We start from the raw sequence: 25,969 nt of genomic DNA on the forward strand, positions 1-25,969 counted from the left end.
AAAATGTGTAGGCCTATTTAATGTTTACTTTCAAACTTATTATTTGCTTTTCACTGACTGAAAAGGAAAATAAAGTAAAACAATAGCAGCAGTAACTCTCACAGCACTGAAACAGTGGTAATTATTGTAGCATCATAGCAGCAGTGATTCTTGTAGCAATGGTTATGAATTCTGCCAAGCACACTTAGATTGCCACACCCAAATTCTCCCTCTCCAGGGTTTCCTTGTTTTCCTGGTTCTTGATCTGTTTCCTCCCCAGACAAAGCCTCACTCTTAGCCCCTCTGTACTTTCTGGATTCTGCTTACTGGTTCTGACTCAGGACTGGAAAGACAACTCTCTGTCTTGTGATCTCTGTGTTCTCATGCCAACCCTGCCAGTTTATCTGCTAGTAATCACTTCTTAAGTAATCTGAAAATAAAGACTTCTGAATTTGGATTCTAACATACCTGTGTCCTAGTTTTCCTTACAGAATACTTCAACAAAAATGGATCCACCCAAGTAACAAGCCAAATTAATGGAACAAGAAGGTATTATCTCTGACCTATGGTGTACCATCCATAGACTCACTGGTGGTCAACCAACTTCTCCTTTCAAGGAGCTCACCTGAGTGTTGCAAAAACGTCGTTATGTAATGCTCTGTGTACTTAACATATCACACTTCTCAGTTCACAACTGAAATTCAGTGCATCCATTTTGTTTTGTCCTTGCTTACTGATGAGACAGGTGGTTGAGGAGCAACCATATGGAAAGTCAAGATCCCTCTCTACAGTCAGAAGGAGCATTCTATACTGTTTAAAGCTGTATTCGACAACCCAGCTTCTGGAAGGGATCCCAGGATCCTGTTAGTCAAACTTCAACAAGGGACATGTACAGCAAAGTATGCGAGAATGTTCTGCAGTATAGCTGCAGGCAGTGGGTGGAGCAAGACAACTGTGAGAACCATGTTTTGTAGGGGATCTCAAGAGAGAACTGGAAGTTAAACTCGATTGCAAACATGAATCCATGAGTCTGAATTTATACAAATAGCTGTCACCATCAATAACCTGCAATGCATCCACTGCCCAAGCCAGGACAGTTGAGTAACCTCTGAGAGTGGTTCAATTTCTCGTTCATCTCCTAACATTGGGACCAAGGAGGAAGTAACACCCATGCAAGTGGATAGCTCTAACCTGTCGACTCACAAGAAGAACAGACACATCTCCCTGGGTTTTTACCTCTATCGTGGTGAAGTTCATTTTCTTGCTCTTGTTGAAGCTTTTTCAGCTCTTGTTGATTCAGGCTCAGTAGAATGTTCTTGATTCCAGAAAAAACACTATGCTGCAAATACCTACTAAACAAGTAGATCTACCCTTTCACTTCTCTGTCTCTTATACACCTGGCTCTAAGACCAAGAAGGCAGATGCACAGTCTCATCTATATGACAAGGAGGACAAACCAGAGAGAACTGAAAACATATTACTTAACAGTTGTTTAATAGCCCCCATTTCAATGTGAGTTAGAAAAGGCTTTGAGCGAGGACCCTGGCCCAGCAGAATGCCCTCCAGGTAAGCAATATGAACCCGCCATCCTGAGAGGTAATCTCATGAAATGAGCACATACCTCACTGTGTACTGGACATCCAGGGATCATGCATACTACCAAACTTCTGTCCAAGAAATATTGGTGGGAGTCCCTGGCAGATAGCATATGGGATTATTTAATGTCCTGTTCTATATGCACTCAGAATCATACCCCATGCACACTCATCACTGATGAGCTCCTTCCCTTGCCTGTTCCTAAACGTCCCTGGTCCCATCTCATGGTTTACTTTATAACTGATCTACCCTGCTTTGAAGGTAACAATATGACTATGGTAGTAGTTGCTAGGTTCTCCAAGATGTATATGCTGATTCCATTTCTCACTCTCCCTAGAGCCAAGGAGACATCTGAGGCTATATTCACTTTTGTTTTCAAGATTTACAGTCTACCTGAGGACATCGTGTCTGACAAAGGAATGCAATTCACTTCACAATATTGGAGAGAGTTCTGTAAATGGCTTAATATTATAACCAATCTCTCCTCAGGTTATTATCCCCAGATCAATGGGGAGGTGGAAAGTACGAACAAGGAACTAGGTAGTTTCCTTTGGCGATATTGCACATAATTCACTCAAACACTCATCTACCCAAATTATACCTTTTCAATGTGTTTATGGATTTCAACCAGGTTTCTTTCCATGGGAAAACATCTCTACACACATCCCTGATCTGGATCACTGGTCCTGCAACAGCACCATGACCAGGGAAGCTGCACATGTACAGTTAAACTGCTTACAACAAATGTTTGCTACCTGCCACTGGCATCCCATGCAAGTGCACCACACAGGTCACAGAGTGTGGGTTGACAACTCTAATATGAAATTGGAGACATCTTGCAGGAAATTAAGTCCTGTTACATCAGCCCCTTTAGGGTACTTGGAAGAATTGGATTAATAATCAGGTGATTTGGAGCAAGGCACGTGTGGTGTATGTTTGTGATCCCGCTGGTCTCTGGGTGTGAGGTCTGCCTGGTTGGTGAGGAGCTGGCTTGGATGGGTGCCCATGATAAAAAGAGACTACTAATCAGGATCCAGGACTTGGGACACCAGCACCGGGACCAGAACCGTTGTTCCTCTGGGCCATACCCCTCCCTGTCCACCAGGTACTTTAGCTGCCTTACTCTGTTCCAGTAGTGCACTCATCTTATATGAGGGACTCCCTTGGAGTTCCAGTGGTGGCAGCAGTGGTTCGGCAGTGGCCACAAGGAGTGGCAGGGATACCAGTCAGGGGCTATGACCACAGGCTTCAGGGCAGACATGTGAAAGGCTTACTATGCATGGCTGCTCCCCAACAAGCCCACCCTGTAGGTTAATTCATTAATTTGGCAAATGATGGTGTAGGGACCAGCGTATTTGGGGGCCAGTTTGCCTGTGGGCCCCACACAGCTGTCCTTCATGACCACCCACACCTTATCTCTGGGCTGGTTACTGGGGTGTCTCTCCTCATCGCCATTCTGCTGTCTTCTTGTAGGTGGTAATGGTTGAGCGCAGTCTCCGGTGTGTGTTCCTGGCAATATAGGCATTTTATCAGACTCCATTTTATGGCACAATGTCTTCTAGCAGCCTAAACCATTGGAAGACATGACAGAACAACAGGTCTGCTGTCTCCAGGGAAGTAGGCTGTGCTGGAAGTGGAGAAAACAAACCATATTTGAGCACCTTAAATCCCGACAAAGATGAGTGTTCGCCTGAGAGACTGAAAGATCTGTGACAAAATCATTGGCTAGGTAAGACCAGGGGCGGTGTGGTGTAGGCAAATGGAGCAGCATACCAGCTGGTGGGGTGTGGTGTTTTGCTGCATACACACTCCATACACAACACCACATGATGCACAATGTCCCAATGTCCCCCAATTAGGTGGGCAGTGAAGGTTAGCCATGGCGATGTGTAGGTCCAAGTCCCAGCAGTCTGCTCCCACAAAGAATAAGGGAGGGAGGACTGGCTCCTGGCAGGTTGGATTTGCCTAATCACTGAACTGACAAGAGAGCATGTTTGTCTTCACATTCTTCAATACCAGCCTGTAAGTGACCTGAAAAACAAACCAGAAGAAGAACACAAACCAGTGATCCTATGCTTAGAGTTAAGCCTCTTTGTGGTTGGTGATCACTGTAAAGGGGTGCCACACCACCTCTAGCCAGTACCTCTACTCCTCAAAGGTCAGTTTCATCAACAGTTTGTGGTCACATATTCCATAATTCCACTCCACCAGCATTATTTTGCTGGAAGAAAGGTGACTACCTTGAAACTTGCACCTACTGCTGCAAACAAGGACAGGACAGCACCCACTTCCACATCTGAAGTGTCAATCGCTACAACAAATGGCTTTGTGGTGTCTGGCTACTGCAGCACAGGTCTTGAGGTTCTCAAAAGCCTCAGATGTTGCTTGCGGGTAGCCTGCCCATGGAGAAGTTCAGTCAGGGGCCTTGCCAGGCTGCTGAAGGCCCAGATGAATCACCAAAAGAAAGTGGTGAACCCCCTGGAACTGCTGGAGCTTACGGCACAACTGGGGTTTTGGCCATCCAGTCACCACCTCCACTTTGCAAGGCTGCATGTGCACAGAGTCCTCCCTGATTGTGGAGCTGGAATTCACACCTCTCCATCTTGTAATACAGATTATTGCACAGGAGAGTGCCGAGGCCTTTCCGCACATCATGCACATGTCAGTCATAGGAGGGTGACAGATTAACCTAGGAAATACTTAGGACCTTTTTAATATACACTTGAAAAATGGTAGGTGCTGTGGCTAGGAGGTATGGAAGAACCAGGTACTAGAAGTGTCCTAAGGCCATGCTTAATGCTGTCTTCCATTTATCACCTTCCTTTATTATAATAAGGCAGCAGGTAGAGGTACTTCACAAGTAGTGACCCTTGGCATATAGACCCTTATAATCTATGCATGGCCTGCCATACTTCTTAACAAAGAAGATGCTGGCCAAGGCAGGTGAGGTGGAGGGGTAAATGTAACCCTGAGCCTGGGCCTCCTAGATGTATTGTTCCATGACCTGCTTCTCCTCTAGGAACTGTGGATACACCCTACACTAAGGAGGAATGGCTCACTCCTTAAAGTTGAAGGCACAATTGTAGTCATCATGAGGAGGAATGTGGGTAGCCTTGGACTGGATGAACCGTTAGGTGGCTCTCATGCACTGAGCAGGGAGCAATGCATAGCACTGGAGGAGAGAACCTGTGGGCTTATATACAGGACAAAAACAAACTAGGGACAGGTGCATGGATTAATAATCAGGTGATTGCGGTGCAGATCTGGTGTGTGTGGGGGAAGGAGTGGGCATTTCCTTCCTCCTCGGTGCCAAGCACACTGTGACAACTGGTTTATTACTTTATTGTCATCAGGAAAGACAGCATCATGAATGAGCTGCATAACATCTTAACACTACTATGCATACTGTGCATAAATTATGCTACAGCACCACACAACTGGACAAGAAACATCTGATTATCCAAATGTCCAATTAATTTTGTATCCTAAAATAAGAATATAATGTGTAAAAAAGACTCTACAACAGACTACACAGTTGCCACCATAATTTTCAAGTTGTTTGCACTATAATATCTTAGCCATTGTTTCATTTCAAATTCATTGTTATATACAGTAGTACAAAAACACACATAAATAAATAAAAGAGTCCAATTGCACTTAAGGTCTGTGTTTTCTATAATAATATTCTACTACACACTACAGAGACATAATACAAATCCATGGTCATCATTATGATTGACACTGAATATAAATCCACACCTCCTGTGCTCAGTTCACACCCACATTTACTCACAGGTCAAGTTGGCTATTTAAACCAGTGTAAAGCAACCATTCAGAGCTTCAGAGTGCTGGGAGGCACCAAGACTACCATGCAGATCACTTCAAGTCTGGTGTTATTTGTATCAGTGCTATGGATGACTGCGTTCAACCCTGCAGGATCTAAAGCAAGCCCATTCAGCTGCAGGGTGTGGGCTGAGCCTCAGATGCCTGATTTTTCAATGAATGGAGATTTTATCATTGGAGGGATCTTCTCTATTCATTCCTATATGAAATCAGAGCAGAACACTTATACCACGATGCCACCACAGCCACAGTGCACTGGGAGGTCTGTTTGTGAGGGTGATGTCGGCAGTACAGAGAGCATGTAATTTATTTACAATTACAAAGAGAAATGAGAAATGAAGCTGTTATGCTACCAGTTTTTCTAGTCACATGTTACTTATTGTATACACATCTTAAGTTGTAATTTTACCTGACGTTTTCAGGGTTTTGTCTGTTTTTTAATGTGTTTTCAAACAGCATGGAATTCAGGCAGCTGCACTTAGCCCGAGCCTTGGAATTTACCATCAACGAGATCAACAACAGAACCGATCTTCTGCCAGGCATCAAGTTAGGCTACCAGATATATGACTCGTGCTCTGCAGTGCCGATGTCAGTCAAAGCTGCATTTCAGTTTATAAATGGCTTGGACCCCGTTATCAACGACACTGATGCCTGTTTAAAACATGCAGCTGCTGCTGTACCTGCTATCATAGGAGAATCTTCTTCGACCCCGTCAATTGCCATGGCCAGAATGCTCGGTCTATTTGGAATTGCAGAGGTGAACATCACTAGTAGACTACATCACATCATTTTCTAAAATGTTGCTATTAGTTTAAAGGGAAAAAATGTTGTGTAACAGTTATCCCCTAGACCAATACTCTAATGTAAGATGTATACACGTATACTTTATAGATATGCAACTAAGGATACTAAGGATACTCAAGTAACGGTTCTTTCTCCTTTACAACACTCTCTATTTCAGGTGAGTCATTCAGCAACCTGCGCGTGTCTGAGCGAAAAGAGTCAGTTTCCAGCGTTCTTTAGGACTGTACCTAGTGACCACCACCAAGCAGCCGCACTGGCGAGAATTGTTAAATATTTCGGCTGGACATGGATTGGAGCAGTGCGCAGCGACACGGACTACGGAAACTATGGGATGGCAACGTTCTTGAAGGCTGCGCAAGAGGAGGGGATCTGTGTAGAGTACTCCGAGGCCTATTTAAGGACACAACCGCGCAGTAAACTGGAGAGAGTGGCAAACATCATCCGCAGATCCACGGCTCGCGTAATAGTTGCGTTTCTAACAGCAGGCGAAATGAAATTTCTCTTGGAAGAACTGGCACGACAGCCACTGCCTCCACTTCAGTGGATAGCGAGCGAGGCATGGATCACACATCCAGATATTCTACGGTTTAACATATGCGCTGGTGCAATAGGTTTTGGAATCCCTCGGTCAGTTATCCCAGGTCTTCGTGAGTTTCTTCTAGACCTTTCTCCAGCTCAAGCCTCAACATCGCCCATATTAACGGAATTTTGGGAGAGCTCATTCAGCTGTAACCTAAAAGGGCGGACAGACTCCTCAAAGTTCCAGCGGGAATGTGACGGTAGTGAAGACATCCACGCTCTACAGAATCTATATACGGATACGTCTCAGCTGCGCAACACTAATTTAGTATACAAAGCTACATATGCAATAGCACAAGCTATTCATGGTGTAATTTGTAATGACACGCAATGCGACAAACCGAATAAGTTGGCATCATGGCAGGTATCAATCTGCTTAATTTAAAAGAGCTTAACTTATAAGTCAAACCATGTTCATTTAAATGTATTAGAGGTGTATATTATAAATATTCACTAATGACAAAGCATTTTATTAATGTAATCAAGTATTAGTACTGGGCTGCATGTAGTCTATATCTGTTTGTAGTGAGGGGTTTACACAGTGTCATGACCTTTCATTAAGTTTTATCTACTGCTTCAGATACTTGACCAGCTTAAGAGAGTGAACTTCACCACAAAGAATGGTTATCAGGTCAACTTCGATTCCAATGGAGATCCTGTAGCTGCGTATGAGCTCACAAACTTGCAGTTTAAGAAAGATGGCACTTTAGATTTTGTGCCAGTGGGCTACTATGACTCATTCAAACCAAGACAACAGGAGTTCAGAATGATCAGTGATATCCACTGGGTGGGAGGACATACAGAGGTATAATATAACACAACCTGTTCTTAACCAGTACAAAGCAGAGTTTGTTAAACCCAAGGCCTGGAGGAAAACAACATTCAACTATTCATTATTTTTCCTAATGCCTACTCACCTGATTATTTAATGAAGGTGATTTAATTATATGCTGAATTCAATCAGATGTGTTGGAGTAAGAAAAACAATAACCTGTACAGAGGCCATTACCTTCTAGGACAAAATCTTCACACATACTGGATTGGCCTTTGACTGTTTCTCTAATTGCTGTTGTCTGTCCCAGGTGCCAGTGTCTGTGTGCAGTGAGAGCTGTCCTCCAGGCACCAGGAAGGCTGTGCAGAAGGGAAGGCCTGTCTGCTGCTATGACTGTATACCATGTGCAGAGGGAGAGATCAGTAACAAGACAGGTTGTGTATCTCAAAGCATAAATATGAAATGAAGGTTTTAAGAGCCTTGTCATTAGTCTTGATTAAATAATAAAGATACCTCTCAATGCTCATTGCAGGGAAGAATATGTCTTTAGACAAAGCAACATTCTGTATTGAATTTATTTATAGAAATAGCAGTGTTATACTGATCTCTGTAATACAACAGAGTATTTCAACCTCAAATTTGCCAATAATACATGTTATTTAAATATAATCTTTGCAATGCTGTTTGAAAAAAAAATCACAGAAAGTAGATTTATGGAGATTTATGGGAAATCATGTTTACACACACAGTGGTGTTGAGAGGATCCAAGACAAAATGAAACACAACATAGTCTGAGTGGCTCCAACAATGAAATTATAGTCAGTGATACACTTTTTGGAGGCAGTCATAGTGTGGTTGGATGATTGCCTTATGGGACTCTACTGTGTTCTGCAATGTGATTCCTTACTAGAGGATTGTTTCTGATATGTGGATCTGATGTTAATTTTCTAATATCTTAGATTCTCTGGACTGTGTTCACTGCCCTCCTGAATTCTGGCCTAATGCCAAACAAGACGTCTGTCTCCCCAAGCCTATTGAGTTCCTCTCCTGGGATGACACTCTAGCCATCATTCTGACAGTGTTCTCCATCACCGGGGCCTTCATGTCTGTGTGCATAGCTGCTGTCTTCTACAAACACAGGGCGTCTCCCATCGTCCGAGCCAACAACTCAGAGCTGAGCTTCCTGCTGCTCTTCTCGCTGACTCTGTGTTTCCTCTGTTCACTTACTTTCATTGGTCGGCCCTCTGAGTGGTCCTGTATGCTGCGTCACACAGCATTTGGGATCACCTTTGTCCTCTGCATCTCCTGTGTTCTGGGGAAAACAATAGTGGTGTTAATGGCCTTCAGGGCTACACTTCCAGGCAGTAATGTCATGAAATGGTTTGGGCCTCCACAGCAGAGACTTAGTGTTCTTACCTTCACTCTAAAACAGGCCATAATTTGTGTGATTTGGTTAAAAGTATCTCCTCCTTTCCCTTTCAAAAATGTAAAGCACTGTAAAGACAAAATCATTCTTGAATGTAATTTGGGATCAAGCATAGGTTTTTGGGCTGTGCTGGGTTATATTGGATGTTTGGCTTGTCTGTGTTTTATTTTGGCCTTTCTAGCACGGAAGTTGCCTGATAACTTTAATGAAGCCAAATTCATCACATTCAGCATGCTCATATTCTGTGCAGTTTGGATCACCTTTATTCCAGCTTATGTCAGCTCTCCTGGAAAATACACTGTAGCTGTGGAGATATTTGCTATTTTGACTTCAAGCTTTGGTTTGATTATTTGTATTTTTGCTCCAAAATGTTTCATAATTGTTTTTAGACCAACAAAGAATACCAAGAAACACCTTATGGGGAAAGTACCCTTAAAAGCTCTCTGATACCCCAACTCAGATCATTATATAAATTGCATCCAGTTATTAGACTTACATATATATAGTTAATCAGCCTCACCTATAAACCTTTAGTCACTGTTTCATGAATGATTGTGTTATTAAGGTTGATGATCTTAACATGTTTTCAATAACTGATTAATTGAATTAAAGATGTTTATCTTTCTAAATATCAACCCATTTATCTCTTTAGTTTACTACAGTCTTTATTGACATATGAAACACATCCTGAGTCAACAGATTTGTTTAAAAATTTAGTTTATCATCTTCATGAAAGACGTTAACATCATGCGGCTGCATAAAAAGGCTTGACTCTGCGGTGCCTCAAATAACATTAGACTTCAACTGCTGATCAGCTCTCCAGTGATTCAGAACAATGTAAAAGTTTATTTGAACAAACAGACTCCAGGTTCAATTACAATACATGGAATCACATCAAGAGCTTTAGTCAGTTTCCTTGTGCATAAATTAACCTAGAATGACATGCAACTGGACTGGAAACAATTGCTACCCAACAGGCCAGTTATTTTTTGTCCTCTAAAGTGAGAGGATAATGATATACAAAAGGAGCTAAAATTGTAACAGAGAGAATTCTTAAATATAACTTTATAATTATTGTGTCATTTTAAATCCAGTTTTAGATGCAGTAGTTTAAAATCAAACACAAAATATAATTTTCCACTTGTACTTAAAGATGGTATTTGGTTTAATAATATTATTATATACACAACATATAAGATATAAGAAAACCTTATGGTCATCATTACAATTGATACTGAATGTAAATCTAAACCCTCTGTGTTCAATTCATGCCCACATTTAGTGACAGGCCTTCACTAGAAGGTGGCTATTTAAACCAGTGTAAAGCAGCAATCCAAAGCTTCAGAGTGCTGGGAGGTACCAAGCCCAACATGCAGATCACTTCAAGTCTGGTGTCATTTGTATCAGTGCTGTGGATGACTGTGTTCAGCTCTGCAAGATGTAAAGCAAACACAGTCAGTTGCAGGCTGTGGACTGAACCACAGATACCTATTTTGTCCAAGAATGGTGATTTTGTAATTGGAGGGATTTTCTCTATTCACTACTATACGAAATCAGAGCAGAACACCTTCACCACTATACCACCACAGCCACAGTGCACTGGGAGGTCTGTCTATGAGGATGGAGTGGACAGTACAGAGAGCAGGGCATTTTGTTACAATTACAAAGATAAATGATCATTTGAAACAACTATGTGGACAATACAGACAGCAGGGCATTATGTTAGAATTAAAGATAAGGAAATAACAACTGTGGTCATATTGTTAAGCACCACTTTTTCTAGTTATGTGTTACTTATTGCGTTTATGATAATAGAACTGTCTAAGTAAAGCACATCATGATATTTCATTTTACCTACCGTTTTCAGGTTTTTGTCTGTTACTGTTTCCAAACAGCATGGAATTCAGGGAGCTGCATGTCGCTCGTGCCTTGGAATTTACGATCCACGAGATCAACAACAGAACCGATCTCCTGCCGGGCATCACGTTAGGCTACCAGATATACGACTCGTGCTCTGCGGTGCCAATGTCAATCAAAGTTGCATTTCAGTTTGCAAATGGCTTGGAGACGGTTTTCAACGACACTGGTGCCTGTTTAAAATCGGTATCTGCCGCTGTACCTGCTATCGTAGGAGATTCTTCTTCCACCCCGTCAATAGGCATGGCCAGAACTCTCGGTCTTTTCGGAATACCACAGGTGAACATTATTAGTAAGATACATAATCGTTTTTTGAAATCTTGCTATTTGTTTAGAGATCAATTGTTGAGTAACAATAATTCAAAAATCATTCTACAGACAAATACTCTAATATGAGACATGTAAAAATGTTTTTTAGATGTTCAATGTTATAACTAAATCAGGAAACTCAAGTAAAGGTCCTTTCTTTTTTCCAACACTGACCAAATTGCAGGTGAGTCATTCATCAACCTGCGCGTGTCTGAGCGATAAGAGTCAGTTTCCCGCCTTCTTTAGGACTGTACCTAGTGACCACCACCAAGCTGCCGCACTGGCGAGAATGGTGAAGTATTTCGGCTGGACATGGATTGGGGCGATACGCAGCGACACAGACTACGGAAATATAGGAATGGCATCGTTCCTAAAGGCTGCACAACAGGAGGGGATCTGTGTAGAGTACTCCGAGGCCTATTACAGGACACAAGCGCACAATAAATTAGAGAGAGTGGCAAACGTTATCCGTAGATCCACGGCCCGGGTAGTAGTCGCGTTTCTAGCCTCAGGCGACATGAAGTTTCTCGTGGAAGAACTGGTACGACAGCCACTACCTCCGATTCAGTGGATAGCCAGCGAGGCGTGGATCACACATCCAGACTTTCTGCAGTTTAACATTTGTGCTGGAGCTTTAGGTTTTGGAGTCCCCCGGTCAGTTATTCCAGGCTTTCGTGATTTTCTACTAAACCTCTCTACACCACAAGCCTTGAAATCACCCATATTAACGGAATTTTGGGAAAGCGCATTCAGCTGTAGCCTTAAAGGGCGGACAGGCGTGCGGGAATGTGACGGCAGTGAGGATATCCGCGCTCTACAGAACCCATACACGGACACGTCTCAGTTGCGCACCACTAACTTAGTGTACAAAGCTACATATGCCATAGCGCATGCTATTCACGGAGTTATCTGTGATGACACGCAATGCGACAAAACTAAAAAATTCTCATCATTTCAGGTATTTAAATAATTTTAAACATCTTAATCTAAAAATCACACTATGATTATTTAAATGTATTGGAGATATATGGGATAAATGCTAATTAACGATAAAGCATTTTATTGTTATTTTGTCATTTTATGATGTCATGAGGTATGAATATTGCGTTACAGATAGGCTGTTTTTGTCTTTTCATTAAGTTGTGTTTACTACTCTAGGTTCTCAACCAGCTCAAGAGAGTGAACTTCACGACAAAGAATGGTTATCAGGTCAACTTTGATTCCAACGGAGATCCTGTAGCTGTTTATGAGCTCATAAACTTGCAGTTTAAGAAAGATGGCACAATAAACTTTGTGCCAGTGGGCTACTATGACTCATCCAATCTGAGAGGACAGGAGCTCAGAATGAGCAGTGCTATCAGCTGGGTGGGAGGACAGACAGAGGTACAGTATAACACACCCTGTTCTCAAATTTTACAGTAGGGAAAACGCTAAACTGCAGTACAGGGTCCTTAAAGACTGGTTGTTGCAAACTAAAACATTTGTATTTGTGTCATTTTCCAATGTCTTTTCCAGGTGCCAGTGTCTGTGTGCAGTGAGAGCTGTCCTCCAGGCACCAGGAAGGCTGTGCAGAAGGGAAGGCCTGTCTGCTGCTATGACTGTATACCATGTGCAGAGGGAGAGATCAGTAACAAAACAGGTTGTCTATCACAGAGTAAATTGTAGAGTGAAGGTTTTACGAGCCTGGTCCTTTTCCCTGAATACAGAATAGAGATATGTCATTGCTCATTGCAGGGCAGAAAACAATCTTAGACAACAGCATTCTGTATTTCTGTATTGGATTTATATATAGAAACAGCAGTATTTTAGTGACATTTGTATTACAGTAGAATATTTCAAGCTTAAAATCACCAAGAAAACAACATGTTATTTAAACATTTGTGTATATAATTTGTGTTGCTCCAACAGTGAAATTATAGTCAGATATGCACATTTTGGAGGCAGTCATAACCTTGTCGGACAATTCCTTTATAGGACTCTACTGTTTTCTGCAATGTGAATCCTTAAGACAGGACTTTTTCAGATATTTAGATATTCTGTTGCTTTTCATTCTGCATTTATTTTGTATATAGAAACAGCATACTAGCTCCTGTAATACTTTATGAATACAGCATCTAAAGCTAAGTCACCAAGATCTTAAAAAATGTGAAAACACTAAATCCTGAACTACAAAACTTTCATGCCAATTTACTTCAGCTCAGTGGTATTTTGTTTTTGCTTAAAAACAAAACAAAACAAAAAACACCATAGAAAGCACATTTGCAGAAATTCACTTGCAGATGCCTACTGATCAAGATGACAGGAACAATGCCAATAAAACTCTAAAATGACAGAGGTTTTTAGAGGAGCCAAGTCAAAAGGAAATCCAACATAGTCTGGATGGATCCAATAATGAAATTGCAATCAGATACGCTGGATGAGTCACTTGTGATGAGTTGTATGTGTTCTATGAAGTGATGTCTTGTTAAAGAATTCTGTGTTCTAAGGGTCTTATGTTTATCTAATTTCTTAGATTCTTTGGGTTGTATGCGCTGCCTTCCTGAATTCTGGCCCAATGCCAAACAAGACAACTGCCTTCCCAAGCCTGTTGAGTTCCTGTCCTGGGATGACAGTTTGGGCATTATCCTGACAGTGTTCTCCACCACTGGAGCCTTCATGTCTGTGTCTGTAGGAGCTGTCTTCTACAAACACAGGACATCTCCCATCGTCCGAGCCAACAACTCAGAGCTGAGCTTCCTGCTGCTCTTCTCTCTGACTCTGTGTTTCCTCTGTTCACTTACTTTCATTGGTCAGCCCTCCGAGTGGTCCTGTATGCTGCGTCACACAGTGTTTGGGATCACCTTCGTCCTCTGCATCTCCTGTGTTCTGGGGAAAACAATAGTGGTGTTAATGGCCTTCAGGGCTACACTTCCAGGCAGTAATGTCATGAAATGGTTTGGGCCTCCACAGCAGAGACTAAGTGTTCTTGCCTTCACTCTCATACAAGCTGTCATTTGTGTGATTTGGTTAAAAGTATCTCCTCCTTTCCCTTTCAAAAATTTAAAGCACTACAAGGACAAGATCATTCTTGAATGCAATTTGGGATCAGGCATAGGTTTCTGGGTTGTACTAGGTTATATAGGACTCCTGGCTGTTTTGTGTTTTATTTTGGCTTTTCTAGCTCGCAAGTTACCTGATAACTTTAATGAAGCCAAATTCATCACATTCAGCATGCTCATATTCTGTGCGGTTTGGATCACCTTTATTCCATCTTATTTAAGCTCTCCTGGAAAATTCACTGTAGCTGTGGAAATATTTGCTATTCTGGCTTCAAGCTTTGGTTTGATTATTTGTATTTTTGCTCCAAAATGTTTCATAATTGTTTTTAGACCAACAAAGAATACCAAGAAACACCTTATGGGTAAAGTACCCTCAAAATCTCTCTGAGACCCTAACTCAGATAGAAAATGTAACTTCAAGGTGCAGTATCATTATATTAACTGCAGCCAGTTATACTTGGACCTAGATGTACACTGTAAATCAGTGTCAGCCATAAAGCTTTAGTCTCTGATCTATGTTTGTGTCAGCAAGCTTGATGAACTTAACATGCTTTCTATAACCGATCAAGTGCATTAAAGAAGTTTTAAATAATTGTTCTAAATTATCAACCCATTAATCTCATCATTGCACTCCCATTCAGATTATTCATTTTTGCCATTTTATAAAATACAGAAAATATAATATTTAAATATATAATGAAATTTATTTCTAAAATATATGCCCCAGTTCCCTTGCAGGAACACACTGTGTCCGGAATTTAAGATCTTTGTAGACTGCAGTGTGAGTTCAGACTTGGCTTTTTGGTGTACTGGGTTACAGTGACAAACTGGTGTGTGTGTGTAAAGTATTCACAGTTTTAGCTTCTAGTTTTAGCCTGCTTTTGTGCTTGTTAGCACCAAAATATTACATTATTTTACTGAAACCTGAAACACCGAACAGCATATACCAGGCAAAGAAACATCAAAAATTATACATTTTCATATGTTTGTTTGTCTAAAAAAACCCCAGTAAACTATGCATCTAATGATCTAATGTTTATGCCTATATGCCTAAACATAAACCGTAGTTACTGTCTTTCGATTATCCCATTGTCCTCTACTATGTTTTGAGGCATTTGGCTGGATCTGAGCAGTTAAGATGACTCTGCATGCTTCACAATACTTCCCACTTGTGCTGTCTGCAGTCACATCATCATATCAGAATGGGATATCTAGCAAGGTCACATAGTTGTGATGGTCATGTGTCCACATACTTTTTGTAATATAGTGTACCTACACATATAGTTCACATCACTACTTTATTTCCTCTATTGAATTTCCTAGTCAATGAATTTGTTGAACACATTTGCATACACAATTGGCAGGCCTGAATAATTTTCATATACTATTTTTTGCTTACTTTATTATTTACTGAGTAATAAACAGTTGCTGGACACAACTAGCATCATTATCTTTTTATTAATTTTAGGTAGATGTTTCCAGTGATACAGCTTGTAGCCCAAGTTCACATTTCAAATTAAGTGAAGGTTTCTTGGAATAGATTAGAATGCTTTTGTTATACATTATACCATTAAGGCCAATGGATTGTTCTTAGTAAAAGAGTAAAAAAAGCCACCCAGAGTTTTGGTGTCCACCATATAGGATACTGTAATTTCTGCAGTTTATTCTAGATGAGTAAAGAAAAGTAAAGAGGAAAATATAATAATTAATTCAGTCTCTAAGGTAATTTCCTGCAGTTCAATCATCAATAAAGGCCACAGGCTCAGTGTTGCTGCATACATGCCCATGTTATCATGCTTCATCAATTATGTGACATGTTTTGGTCAGGAGAAAAACTTTTGTCTCCATACTTGTCTCTCAGTATGATAAATGTCTTCCATTGAATATCAGGTTGTTTGCTGCTGATGAACTCACCAGTGAGTTTGGAACAATGAACAGATTTATTTGAACCTACACACTCTAGACTCAAGTACCATATCTACACTCAACTCAAATTACTTTATTAACTTTATTTTGTGTAAAGTAAGTGGCAGTAATACACAGATGGTCAGGAAACTTTGGAAACCCTTTTTTTCAATTATGTTTAGTTCCCTAAAATGAGAGGATAATGTATGTAAAGGTGTTATAATTCCAACATACTTCACTGGCATATAAAATATTCTGTAGTACAGTACCAAAATAAATAATGAAATAAAATAATAAAAGTGTCCAGCTGGACTAAGTGACACTTTCCAGTGACAATACTGGAGACACACACAAAAAAAACCCCTAATCATTATGCAAAAAACTTAATGCAAAACCACACCTCAGGCACACAATTCACACCCACATTTATTGACATGTCATCACTGCAAGGCTGCTATTTAAACCAGTGTAAAGCAGCCATCCAGACCTTCAGAGTGCTGGGAGGCACCAAGTCCACCATGCAGATCACTTCAAGTCTGGTGTCATTTGTATCAGTGCTGTGGATGACTGTGTTCAGCCCTGCAGGATGTAACGCAAACCCAGTCAGCTGCAGGCTGTGGGCTTCGCCTCAGATACCTATTTTGTCCAAGAATGGAGATTTTGTAATTGGAGGGATTTTCTCCATTCATTACTATACGAGATCAGAGCAGAACACGTACACCATGATGCCACCACAGCCACAGTGTGCTGGGAGGTCTGTCTGTGAAGGAGGAGTGGACAATACAGAGAGCAAGGCATTATGTTAGAATTAAAAATAAAGAAATAATAACTGTAGTCAAATTGTTAAGCTATCACTTTTTCTAGTCATGTCTAACTTATTGTGTTTGTGACAAAAGAACTTTCTAAGTAAAACACATCATGATCTGTTATTTTGCCTACCCTTTTCAGATTTTTGTCTGTGTTATTGTTTCCAAACAGCATGGAATTCAGGGAGCTACACTTAGCCAGGGCCTTGGAATTTACCATCCATGAGATCAACAACAGAACTGATCTCCTGCCGGGCATCACGTTAGGCTACCAGATATACGACTCGTGCTCTGCGGTGCCAGTGTCAATCAAAGTTGCATTTCAGTTTGCAAATGGCTTGGACCCTGTTTTCAATGACACTGGCACATATTTAAAATCTGCATCTGCCGCTGTACCTGCTGTCGTAGGAGAGTCTTCTTCAACTCCGTCAATTGGCATGGCCAGAACTCTCGGTCTTTTTGGAATACCACAGGTGAACATCATTAGTAGGCTACCTAATCGTTTTTTGAAATTTTGTTATTTGTTTAGAGAGGAATAGTTGGGTAACAATCTTTTAAAAAAATAATTCTACAGACCAATACTCTAATATAAGACGTGTAGAGAAATGCTTTTTAGATGTTCAACGCTATCACTAAATCAGCACACTCAAGTGACAGTTCTTTCTTTTTTCCAACACTGACCGAATTGCAGGTGAGTCATGCGTCAACCTGCGCGTGTTTGAGCGATAAGCGTCAGTTTCCTTCCTTCTGTAGAACTGTACCTAGTGACCACCACCAAGCAGCCGTACTGGCAAAAATGGTGAAGTATTTCGGCTGGACATGGATTGGGGCGATACACAGCAATACAGACTATGGAAACTATGGAATGGCATCGTTCCTAAAGGCTGCACAACAGGAGGGGATCTGTGTGGAGTACTCCGAGGCCTACTTAAGGACACAACCGCGCAGTAAACTAGAAAGAGTGGCAAACGTCATCCGCAGATCCACGGCCCGAGTAATCGTAGCGTTTCTAGCCTCAGGGGACATGAAGTTTCTCGTGGAAGAACTGGTACGACAGCCACTGCCTCCACTTCAGTGGATAGCCAGCGAGGCGTGGATCATACATCCATACTTTCTGCAGTTTAACATATGCGCTGGCGCTTTAGGTTTTGGAGTCCCCCGGTCAGAAATTCCAGGTTTTCGTGAGTTTCTACTAAACCTCTCTCCAAGTCAAGCCATGAAATCACCCATATTAACGGAATTTTGGGAGAGTTCGTTCAGCTGTAGCCTAAAAGGCCGGACAGGCTCCTCAGAGTTCCTGCGGCAATGTGACGGTAGTGAAGACATCCACGCGCTACAGAACCCATACACAGACACGTCTCAGCTGCGCATCACTAACATGGTGTATAAAGCTACATATGCCATAGCGCATGCTATACACGGAGTTATCTGTAATGATGTGCAATGCGACAAAACTCATACATTCGCACCATGGCAGGTATTTAGATCATTTTAAACAGCTTAATCTAAGAATTACACTATGATCATTGAGATTATTTATCCCTCATACCTCAAATACTTCACTAAAGATAAAGCATTTTATTAATGTAATAAGGTATTAATATTGGAATACAAGTAAGTTGTTTTTATCTTTTAGAAAGGAATTCTCCCAGTGCCATGATTTTTCATGATGTGGTATTTGCTTCTTTAGATTCTCAACCAGCTCAAGAGAGTGAACTTCACCACAAAGAATGGTTATCAGGTCAACTTTGATTCCAATGGAGACCCTGCAGCTGTCTATGAGCTCATAAACTTGCAGTTTAAGAAAAATGGCAGTTTAGACTTTGTGCCAGTGGGCTACTATGACTCATCCAAACCAAGAGGACAGGAGCTCATAATAAGCAGTACTATCAGCTGGGTGGGAGGACAGACAGAGGTACAGTATAACACACCCTGTACTCAAATGTTATAGTATAGAAAACACTAAACTGCAGTACAGGGTCCTTAAAGACTGATGGTTGTATACTAAAATATTTGTATTTGTGTTGTTCTCTAATGCCTTTCCCAGGTTCCAGTGTCTGTGTGCAGTGAGAGCTGTCCTCCAGGCACCAGGAAGGCTGTGCAGAAGGGAAGGCCTGTCTGTTGCTTTGACTGTATACCATGTGCAGAGGGAGAGATCAGCAACAATACAGGTTGTGTATCACAGAGTAAATTGTAGAGTGAAGGTTTTAAGAGCCTTGACCTTTTCCCTGGTTGCCAGATTACAGAATAAAGATATGTCAGTGCTCAATGCAATATGCATTAGACACAGCAGCTTACTGTATTGAATTTCTATATACAAACTGCAGTATTTCCTTTATGGGACTCTACTGTGTTCTGCAATGTGTAGGTTTATGAGAGTATTTTTTTTTACATGTGTATCTGATATTGCTTTTCTAATGTCTTAGATTCTCTGGAATGCACATGCTGCCTTCCTGAGTTCTGGCCTAATGCCAAACAAGACATCTGCCTCCCCAAACCTGTTGAGTTCCTGTCCTGGCATGACAGTTTGGGCATTATACTGACGGTGTTCTCCATCACTGGAGCCTTCATGGCTGTGTGTGTTACTGTTGTCTTCTACAAACACAGGGCATCTCCCATTGTCCGAGCTAACAACTCAGAGCTGAGCTTCCTGCTGCTCTTCTCTCTGACTTTATGTTTCCTCTGTTCACTTACTTTTATTGGTCAGCCCTCTGAGTGGTCCTGTATGCTGCGCCACACAGCGTTTGGCATCACCTTCGTCCTCTGCATCTCCTGTGTTCTGGGGAAAACAATAGTGGTGTTAATGGCCTTCAGGGCTACAATTCCAGGCAGTAATGTCATGAAATGGTTTGGGCCTCCACAGCAGAGACTAAGTGTCCTTGCCTTCACTCTCATACAAGCTGTCATTTGTGTGATTTGGTTAAAAGTATCTCCTCCTTACCCTTTCAGAAATTTGAAGCACTACAAGGACAAGATCATTCTTGAATGTCATTTGGGTTCATCCATAGGTTTCTGGGCTGTACTGGGTTATATAGGACTCCTGGCTGTTTTGTGTTTTATTTTGGCTTTTCTAGCTCGCAAGTTACCTGATAACTTTAATGAAGCCAAATTCATCACATTCAGCATGCTCATATTCTGTGCGGTTTGGATCACCTTTATTCCAGCTTATGTCAGCTCTCCTGGAAAACTTACTGTAGCTGTGGAGATATTTGCTATTCTGGCTTCAAGCTTTGGTTTGATTATTTGTATTTTTGCTCCAAAATGTTTCATAATTGTTTTTAGACCATTGAAGAATACCAAGAAACACCTCATGGGCAAAGTACCCTCAAAGGCTCTCTGAGACCCTAACTCAGATAGCAAAAAACTTAAAGGTGCAGGATCATTATATAAACTGCAGCCAGTTATAATTAGACCTACATGTACACTGTAAGTCAATGTCAGCCATAAAGCTTTAGTCTCTGATTTATGTTTCTGTCAGCAAGCTTGATTAACTTAACATGCTTTCTATAACCAATCAAATGCATTAAATAAGTTTTAGATAATCTTTCAAAATCAGAAACCCATCAATCTCCTCAGTTCACCCTCATTAATATATTATTTTGTCTTTTTATAAAATGTATAAAATATGTTAATGTTTAAATATATAATAAAATATATTTTATTTATAAAATATATTTCCCCAGTTCCCTTACAGGAACACACAATATCAGGAATTCAGGATCTTTATAGACTGCAATATGAGTTCAGACTTGGCTTTCTGATGTACTGGGCTACAGTTACCTCAGTGAGTGTGTGTGTAAAGTATTCACTATTTTAGCTTCCAGTCTTAGCCTGCTTTTCTGCTGGTTAGCACCAAAATATTACATTATTTTACTGAAACCTGAAACAACAAGCAGCATATACCAGGTAAAAGGACACCAAAAATGATACATTTTTATGTGTTTGTCTAACAAACCTAGTAAACTAAGCATCTAATGATCTAATGTTTATGCCTAATCATAATAGTAATCATAGTTACTATCTTTTGATTGTCCTAGTGTATCCCAAGTTCACAATTCAAATTAAGTGAAGGTTAGTTGGAATAGATTAGAATGCTGTTGTTATATATTATTCCATTAAGGCCAATGGATTGTCCTTAGTAAGAGGGTAAAAAAAGCCACCCAGAGTTTTGGTGTCCACCATATAGGATACTGTAATTTCTGCAGTTTATTCTAGATGAGTAAAGAAAAGTAAAGAGGGAAAGATAATAATTAATTCAGTCTCTGAGGTAATTTCCTGCAGTTCAATCATCAATAAAGACAACAGGCTCAGTGTTGCTGCATACATGCCCATGTTATCATGCTTCATCAATTATGTGACATGTTTTGGTCAGGAGAAAAACTTTTTTCTCCATACTTGTCTCTCAGTATGATAAATATCTTCCATTGAATATCAGGTTGTTTGTTGCTTCTTAACTCACCAGTGAGTTTGGAACAATGAACAGATTTATTTGAACCTACACACTCTAGACTCAAGTACCACATCTACAATCAACTGAAATTGCTTTAGTAACTTTATTTTGTGTAAAGCAAGTGGCAGTAATACACAGATGGTCAGGAAACTTTGGAAACCCTCTTTTCCAATTATGTTTGGTTCCCTAAAATGAGAGGATAATGTATGTAAAGGAGTTATAATTCTAACATAGTTCACTGGTATATACAATATATACAATATTCTATAGTACAGTATGAAAATAAATACATATAGTGATAAAACTGTCCAGCTGGACTAAGTGACACTTTCCAGTGATGATACTAGAGACACACACAACCCCCCCAATCATTTTGCATAAAACTGAATACAAAACCACACCTCATATGCATAGTTCACACCCACATTTCCAGATCATCACTGCAAGGTGGCTGTTTAAACCAGTGTAAAGCAGCCATCCAGACCTTAAGAGTGCTGGGAGGCACCAAGCCCACCATGCAGATCACTTCAAGTCTGGTGTCATTTGTATCAGTGCTGTGGATGACTGTGTTCAGCCCTGCAGGATGTAAAGCAAAACCAGACAACTGCAGGTTGTGGACTGAGCCTCAGATGCCTGGCCTTTCTATGAATGGAGATTTTATGATCGGAGGGATTTTCACCATTCATTACTATACCAAATCAGGAGAGAACACCTTCACCACTATACCACCACAGCCACAGTGTTCTGGGAGGTCTGTCTATGAGGACGCAGTGGACAGAACAGAGAGCAGGGCATTTTGTTACAATTACAAAGAGAAATGATCATTACACACAATTATGTTGTTTTTTTTGTAGTCATGTGCTTCTTCTAGTATTAGTAACTTGAAACCGCTATATAAAAGACAGCAGGTGCTATTTTGTGTGATGGTTTGTAATTTAAGTCTGTCTTACCCTAAACAGCATGGACTTCAGGCAGCTGCGCTTCGCCCGTGCTTTGGAATTCGCCATCCGCGAGATCAACAACGAAACGGTTCTCCTGCCGGGCATCACATTAGGGTACCAGATACACGACTCGTGCTCTGACGTGCAGATGGCAATCAAATGTGCAGTTCAGTTTGCGAATGGCGTGGACCCCGTTTTCAATGAATCCTGTTCAAAATCTGTATCTGCCACTGTACCTGCTGTCGTGGGAGATTCTTCGTCTACTCCGTCAATTAGCATGGCCAGAATGCTTGGTCTTTTTGGAATACCACAGGTGAATCCAACAGACTGCAGCTTTCTTACCATAGCTGCGACATTAATACTTCTGGGAAAGTTACTTATAAATGGTGCCACGCCTCTATAGTTTAATGTAAGGCATAACCTTATGTGTAAGGTATCAAGATTCTTCGGTAGTAAGAATCAGGCTACTAAGTAACAAATAACAGTGCCTCCTCTCTATTCCTGCAGGTTAGTCATTCATCAAGCTGCGCGTGTCTGGGCGATAAGAGTCAGTTTCCTGCCTTTTTTAGGACCATACCGAGTGACCAACACCAAGCGGCCGCCTTGGCGAGAATGGTCAAACTCTTTGGCTGGACATGGATTGGGACAGTGCGCAGTGAGTCGGACTACGGGAATGATGGAATGGCTTCTTTTCTAAAGGCTGCGCAGGAGGAGGGGATCTGTGTGGAGTACTCCGAGGCCTACTACAGAACACAACCGCACAGTAAACTAGAGAGTGTGGCAAACGTCATCCGCAGGTCCACGGCCCGGGTAATAGTAGCGTTTGCTAGCATAGGTGATATGAGGTTTCTTTTGGAGGAATTGGCAAAACCACCATCGCCTCGGCTTCAGTGGATTGGCACCTCGTCGTGGATCACACAGTCAGAGTTTCTGCGGTATAATATGTGCGCTGGTGCGATAGGTTTTGGGATCCCCAAATCAGTTATCCCAGGTTTTCGTGACTTTCTTCTAGACCTCTCTCCAGCACAAGCCTTGAAATCACCCATTCTAAAGGAATTTTGGGAGAGCTCGTTCAGCTGTAGCCTAAAAGGGAGAGCCGCAGGCGCTCGGGAATGTGATGGCAGTGAGGACATCCGCACGCTCCAGAACCCATACACAGACACGTCTCAGCTGCGCTTCTCTAACCTGGTGTACAAAGCTACATATGCCATAGCGCATGCTATACATGGTATTGTTTGTAATGACACGCAGTGCGACAAGACCTCTGAATTTGCACCGTGGCAGGTACATAACTGCTTCATTTAAAAACCTCAGTTTGCCTTAGAATCGCTGTTTTATGTATTAGATGCATATATGAAATGAAATATTGATGTATATTCATGAATAACAGAGCTGTATGTTTAGTGTTGTATGTAAAGATGGGTTGTATGTAAAGAGGAGCTTATCCAGTGTCACGACTTTTCATTAAGTTGTATCTATTACTCCAGATACTTGATCAGCTCAAGAGAGTGAACTTCACCACAAAGAATGGTTATCAGGTCAACTTTGATTCCAATGGAGATCCAGTGGCTGTCTATGAGCTCATAAACTGGCAGTTTATGAAAGATGGCACTTTAGACTTGGTGCCAGTGGGCTACTATGACTCATCCAAACCAAAAGGACAGGAGTTCAGAATAAGCAGTGCTATCAACTGGGTGGGAGGACAGACAGAGGTACAATATAACACACAATGTACTTAGTACAAAGCATTTTTGATTCATTTAATTTCTGATTCATGTTAGTGAAGGAAAAGCACAAAATACCATTCTATGGCACTCAAGCCTGGGTCTAAATACCCGCAAAGGATTTGTATTTGTGTCATTCTCTAATGTCTTTCTCAGGTGCCAGTGTCTGTGTGCAGTGAGAGCTGTCCTCCAGGAACCAGGAAAGCTGTGCAGAAGGGAAGGCCTGTCTGTTGCTATGACTGTATACCATGTGCAGAGGGCGAGATCAGTAACAAGACAGGTTGTGTATTACAGAGCATAATGTGGAATGAAGGTTTTTCTAGTTTTGTCTCCTGCCTTGATTCTCAGTTTACAGAATAAAGATCTGTCAATGCTCAGTGGACAGCAGAATATGTCCTTTGACACAGCTACATTCTGTATTGAATTAATTTATAGAAGCAGCAGTGTTATAATGACATTAGTAATACAGCAGGGTATTCCAAGTTCAAATTCATCAAGAGTAAATGTTATTGAAATATTTGCTTATATTTAAATGCATTTTTGTAAAACTGTTTGGAAAAAAAAAATATCACAGAACGAAGATTCATGGAAAATCAGTTTTACACACCCAATGAGTAAGTTGCCACAAAACTGACAGGATCCAAGACAAAAGAAAACCCAACATAGTCTGGGTGGCTCTAATAGTGAAACTATAGTCACTAAGATGAGGTTAACAGTAGCGATACAACCTTTTAAAATGACATGGTGGTTTTGAGAGGATCCTAGACAAAAAACACAACATGGCCTGAGTCGCTCCAACAATAAAATTATAGTCAGTGATACACTTTTTAGAGGCAGATTGGATGATTGCCTTGTGGGACTCTACTGTGTTCTGCAATGTGATGCCTTACCAGAGGATTGTTTCTGATATGTGGATCTGACAATGCTTTTCTTAGATTCTCTGGACTGTGTGCACTGCCCTCCTGAGTTCTGGCCTAATGCCAAACAAGACAGCTGCCTCCCCAAGCTTGTTGAGTTCCTCTCCTGGAATGACACTCTTGCCATCATCCTGATGGTGTTTTCCATCACTGGGGCCTTCATGGCTGTGTGTGTTACTGTTGTCTTCTACAAACACAGGGCATCTCCCATTGTACGAGCCAACAACTCAGAGCTGAGCTTCCTGCTGCTCTTCTCTTTGACTCTATGTTTCCTCTGTTCACTTACTTTCATTGGTCGGCCCTCTGAGTGGTCCTGTATGCTGCGTCACACAGCGTTTGGGATCACCTTCGTCCTCTGCATCTCCTGTGTTCTGGGGAAAACAATAGTGGTGTTAATGGCCTTCAGGGCTACAATTCCAGGGAGTAATGTCATGAAATGGTTTGGGCCTCCACAGCAGAGACTAAGTGTCCTTGCCTTCACTCTCATACAAGCTGTCATTTGTGTGATTTGGTTAAAAGTATCTCCTCCTTACCCTTTCAGAAATTTGAAGCACTACAAGGACAAGATCATTCTTGAATGTCATTTGGGTTCATCCATAGGTTTCTGGGCTGTACTGGGTTATATAGGACTCCTGGCTGTTTTGTGTTTTATTTTGGCTTTTCTAGCTCGCAAGTTACCTGATAACTTTAATGAAGCCAAATTCATCACATTCAGCATGCTCATATTCTGTGCGGTTTGGATCACCTTTATTCCAGCTTATGTCAGCTCTCCTGGAAAACTTACTGTAGCTGTGGAGATATTTGCTATTCTGGCTTCAAGCTTTGGTTTGATTATTTGTATTTTTGCTCCAAAATGTTTCATAATTGTTTTTAGACCATTGAAGAATACCAAGAAACACCTCATGGGCAAAGTACCCTCAAAGGCTCTCTGAGACCCTAACTCAGATAGCAAAAAACTTAAAG

At 41.2% G+C, this 25,969-nt stretch overlaps 4 protein-coding genes across 4 annotated transcripts; all 4 read left to right on the forward strand.

Moving 5' to 3' along the window:
- Positions 1–2,507: 2,507 nt before the first annotated feature.
- Positions 2,508–9,446, forward strand: LOC113589729 (extracellular calcium-sensing receptor-like). The gene is made up of 8 exons (XM_035525407.1): positions 2,508–2,680; positions 3,971–4,128; positions 5,371–5,680; positions 5,875–6,175; positions 6,380–7,165; positions 7,382–7,606; positions 7,884–8,007; positions 8,533–9,446. Exons 1-8 carry the CDS (start codon positions 2,508–2,510, stop codon positions 9,444–9,446), a joined length of 2,991 nt encoding a protein of 996 aa, XP_035381300.1.
- A 923-nt stretch (positions 9,447–10,369) lies between these two features.
- Positions 10,370–14,651, forward strand: LOC113589730 (extracellular calcium-sensing receptor-like). Its single transcript, XM_035525408.1, has 6 exons — positions 10,370–10,605; positions 10,895–11,195; positions 11,410–12,183; positions 12,384–12,608; positions 12,741–12,864; positions 13,738–14,651. Exons 1-6 carry the CDS (start codon positions 10,370–10,372, stop codon positions 14,649–14,651), a joined length of 2,574 nt encoding a protein of 857 aa, XP_035381301.1.
- Positions 14,652–16,731: 2,080 nt separating this feature from the next.
- On the forward strand, positions 16,732–20,314 carry LOC113589731 (extracellular calcium-sensing receptor-like). Its single transcript, XM_035525409.1, has 6 exons — positions 16,732–16,922; positions 17,147–17,447; positions 17,666–18,451; positions 18,665–18,889; positions 19,022–19,145; positions 19,401–20,314. Exons 1-6 carry the CDS (start codon positions 16,732–16,734, stop codon positions 20,312–20,314), a joined length of 2,541 nt encoding a protein of 846 aa, XP_035381302.1.
- Positions 20,315–21,984: 1,670 nt separating this feature from the next.
- LOC118241209 (extracellular calcium-sensing receptor-like) lies at positions 21,985–25,938 on the forward strand. Its single transcript, XM_035525410.1, has 6 exons — positions 21,985–22,175; positions 22,384–22,678; positions 22,873–23,649; positions 23,853–24,077; positions 24,246–24,369; positions 25,025–25,938. The coding sequence occupies exons 1-6, from the start codon at positions 21,985–21,987 to the stop codon at positions 25,936–25,938; spliced, it is 2,526 nt and encodes an 841-aa protein (XP_035381303.1).
- Positions 25,939–25,969: the final 31 nt, after the last annotated feature.

The sequence above is a fragment of the Electrophorus electricus genome, chromosome 4 (genome assembly GCF_013358815.1).
Source record: "Electrophorus electricus isolate fEleEle1 chromosome 4, fEleEle1.pri, whole genome shotgun sequence".
NCBI lineage: Eukaryota > Metazoa > Chordata > Actinopteri > Gymnotiformes > Gymnotidae > Electrophorus > Electrophorus electricus.

Bases quoted from the DNA above. Each gene is read 5' to 3' on its own strand.
- LOC113589729 (XM_035525407.1), top strand. From the start codon at position 2,508: ATGTTTGTGATCCCGCTGGTCTCTGGGTGTGAGGTCTGCCTGGTTGGT. The intron at 2,681-3,970 runs GTACTTTAGCTG...GCTTGCGGGTAG, and splicing joins TACCCCTCCCTGTCCACCAG to CCTGCCCATGGAGAAGTTCA. The intron at 7,166-7,381 runs GTATCAATCTGC...CTACTGCTTCAG, and splicing joins ATAAGTTGGCATCATGGCAG to ATACTTGACCAGCTTAAGAG.
- LOC113589730 (XM_035525408.1), top strand. From the start codon at position 10,370: ATGCAGATCACTTCAAGTCTGGTGTCATTTGTATCAGTGCTGTGGATG. The intron at 11,196-11,409 runs GTGAACATTATT...ACCAAATTGCAG, and splicing joins GTCTTTTCGGAATACCACAG to GTGAGTCATTCATCAACCTG. The intron at 12,865-13,737 runs GTTGTCTATCAC...CTAATTTCTTAG, and splicing joins AGAGATCAGTAACAAAACAG to ATTCTTTGGGTTGTATGCGC.
- LOC113589731 (XM_035525409.1), top strand. From the start codon at position 16,732: ATGACTGTGTTCAGCCCTGCAGGATGTAACGCAAACCCAGTCAGCTGC. The intron at 16,923-17,146 runs GTCTGTCTGTGA...GTTTCCAAACAG, and splicing joins CAGCCACAGTGTGCTGGGAG to CATGGAATTCAGGGAGCTAC. The intron at 19,146-19,400 runs GTTGTGTATCAC...CTAATGTCTTAG, and splicing joins AGAGATCAGCAACAATACAG to ATTCTCTGGAATGCACATGC.
- LOC118241209 (XM_035525410.1), top strand. From the start codon at position 21,985: ATGACTGTGTTCAGCCCTGCAGGATGTAAAGCAAAACCAGACAACTGC. The intron at 23,650-23,852 runs GTACATAACTGC...CTATTACTCCAG, and splicing joins CTGAATTTGCACCGTGGCAG to ATACTTGATCAGCTCAAGAG. The intron at 24,078-24,245 runs GTACAATATAAC...TGTCTTTCTCAG, and splicing joins GGGTGGGAGGACAGACAGAG to GTGCCAGTGTCTGTGTGCAG.